The 2,828-nt window shown below is 36.8% G+C and overlaps 1 protein-coding gene across 1 annotated transcript in view; it reads left to right on the top strand.

The window, feature by feature from the left end:
• The window catches only part of LOC104073441 (mRNA-decapping enzyme 1A-like), a gene marked incomplete at its 5' end in the record, with an annotated part of 11,637 nt that overhangs the window by 1,633 nt on the left and 7,176 nt on the right, over positions 1-2,828 (top strand). The window contains 1 exon segment of the mRNA XM_009573205.1: positions 2,589-2,828. This exon segment is cut by the window's right edge and continues 12 nt beyond it. Coding sequence (XP_009571500.1) covers positions 2,589-2,828 — 240 coding nt within the window.

Here is a 2,828-nt window from a genome sequence, read left to right as displayed (position 1 = left end):
ATCTGTTTTAGGGGATGGGGTAGTAACAGTTAATGAATTAAAATGGGGGTGGGGAGTCTGCAGGGGCTCTCACAGCCCCCTCTACCCCCTCAGCAGCACCTCTGCGTTTGGATCAGCACAAATGATAGACTGACCCCTGGCAGCCAGCTCTGCTTGCTGCATGCCTAGTCTTGAGACCTGGCAGCAGAGTTTCCTAAGGCTTTGTTTTAAAAGAAGATATTTCCTTTTGGGTCACTCATGTAGACTGTATGCAATCAGCTGAAGTGCCCCACCTGACAGTGCATGGAACAGAAATCAAGTAACTAGCAAAGGAAAAATTGGAAAGATAAGATTCTAAGAAATTGCTCTGAAGTAATTCAAGGGAAACAGTAGATTTATAGAATAGGTGAAATGACATGTTTTTAATTCTGTTGAGCTATTTAAAATAACTGCAGAGATACTGGAAAAAATTAATTGGGTAACATAAGTGATAATCTGTAAACTAGTTAACTGGGTTCAAATATATCACAAATGTGTGTGTTCTTAATCACGTTTTTAAAAACATGGACAACTACTGGAAAAACATTCAATTTCAACTGTAAAAATGCATTTTTCATCTAATTGAAGCATGTGACCAGTGGATTTAAAAAAGTGTGCATAAGATAAGTAAGGTGAGATTCCTAAACCCCCTCCAAAATGTCACACTTGTATGTTGATTGACTAACTTTATTTCATGCTAAAGATATCACAGACTTGGGAATAAAAATAAATGTTTTATCTGTGATATTCTGAAGTTCAAGTTTTTTATCTTGGCAGTTCAAAGTGAAAGTCAGTTGTATCATGAAATACTTTTGTGCCAGCAATCGGCAAAACCGAACTAGAACACTGAAATTAAACTTTATAGTGCCAGTTCTGACTGCTAATTCATGTTTCAATATATCTAAAATGATTTCTGGAGAAACCCTCTGAGCAGCACTCTTTTCCTATCAAGTAAAGTGATCGTGTTGCCTTTTTGCAGCCCCTGCTGATAAGGGTCTTCATAACACACTGAGTTGATGATACTCTCAAAATATACCTCAGCCAAAGTTGGGACAGTCAAAAGACGTGTTTTGTACTTCAGGCTGGAAATTTAACTTCATGTTTGGGACTGTATCCACATAAGGGGCTAGTCTGACTTGGATCAGAGCATGGTAGAGTTTTCTGTTTATTACTTGAATATTATAAGGTATTAATAAAGGAAAGCCAGTCAATTTATCATACTGAAGTGAAAAGCTGAGTTTAAAACGAGATGGAATAGTGATTTTTCTCTTAACGGAGTCTTTATAGTTCAAGGACAAGCCTCCAGAAAAGTAAGATCAGTGGAGAAAAGTAAGAACAACTTTCTAGGAAGAATTCTGAACATAATTAACAAGGTTTATAAACTGTAGAATGTCTCAGCTGCAAAACGAAAGTGTGCTAGGCTTCATGCTAGCTAAAAATGAATAACAACAGTGGCAGTAGAGATTAGTAGCCCTGGCAGAAGTCAATACAGTTTCAAACTCAAGGTTTTTTTGTTAGGCTATTTGCATGCTATCTGTACTGCCATACTTTCACTGCTGTTATCTGTGCTAGTAAAATTAGAGCTAGCATAGCAATTTCATGGTACAGTAGCTGTCATTGTAAAATAGCATCTTTATTTAGACATACCATCAGAATACAGTGGAATTGTGCTGCAGGCCATTCAGTCTTCTGAATAGAATGTTGTATTTTAGTCCAGCTGTTTTACATAACTTTTGGTCCTGTGCAACCTAAATTAAAAAAAAAAAAAAAAAAAACAGGAAAATTTTGAGATTAAGGGTGTTAAGAGCCATTTCTTTTCTCATTAGCGAAACACATTTTTAAACATTTTCAGCAAAACATTACGAAGATTATATCCTTAAAATCAGTTTTTTCTAACAATGTCAGTGCTGTAGGCTAGATGGTATATTTTTGGGAGACACTAAAGGACTGGTAGATGTAACTGCGTGTATATATATACACACTTTTCAAGGAGATATATATACATATGTTTAGGTCTATAGAGATTCTTTTACCTATTGTAACATCTATTGCATTGTTAATGAAAAGGGTGAGAAGAACTGTTCAGGCATGTATTGCTAGATCAGTTGTGTATTTTCAGGTTTTTCTGTTCTTTTCCCATCTTTTAGGCCATGTAATTATTTCCAACTCTATAAATTCTGTGTGGATTTTGTTCAACATGTATGTTCTTTTTTTTTTTTTTTTTCCCTTCCTCCTCCCAAAGTGCCTTGTATAGTTAGGGCTGATCGATGATGGCAGGTGCCATCTTAATGACGGAATCCAGAATCCATAGCATTCCCCTTTCTTTACCACTAGTGCACAGCTGTCCATAGAAGGCTGTAGAGAAAAAGCTTACATAGACAGGATGTTCCTTGTAAAAGAAATTGATTTCAAAATTCCTGTAAATGGGGCACACTTGATATCCAAATGTATTTTAAATGCATTTGACCTAGTTGTCTCTCATAATTTTCTTAAAATTGTAATAGACCATGTGAGATGCACAGTGGTATGTATATTTCTAAACTGAAAACTTCCTTTTCCCTTGTTTCTAGCCATTTCAGTCAAGGCAGAAGCATCTGACTTTGGAGGAACTGTTTGGAACCTCCGTACCAAAGGAACAGCCTGCAGCTGCGTATCCCAATCCAGAGAGAATGGAAAAGTTGCAGACTGACACCTCTGCCAGAGAGCAGCACAGTTTGCTCTTGCCTTTTTCCTTTGACCAGTCAACAGTAATACAACAATCACTAGGGAAGTGTGAAAGTCCAAGTGTTAAAACCAGTGCCAATCCTTTG

This window comes from Fulmarus glacialis, unplaced genomic scaffold, assembly GCF_000690835.1.
Source record: "Fulmarus glacialis isolate BGI_N327 unplaced genomic scaffold, ASM69083v1 scaffold44782, whole genome shotgun sequence".
NCBI classification, from domain to species: Eukaryota; Metazoa; Chordata; class Aves; order Procellariiformes; family Procellariidae; genus Fulmarus; species Fulmarus glacialis.
The sequence above is the reverse complement of the archived record's forward strand: the minus strand, read 5'-3'. Positions and strand labels throughout refer to the sequence as shown.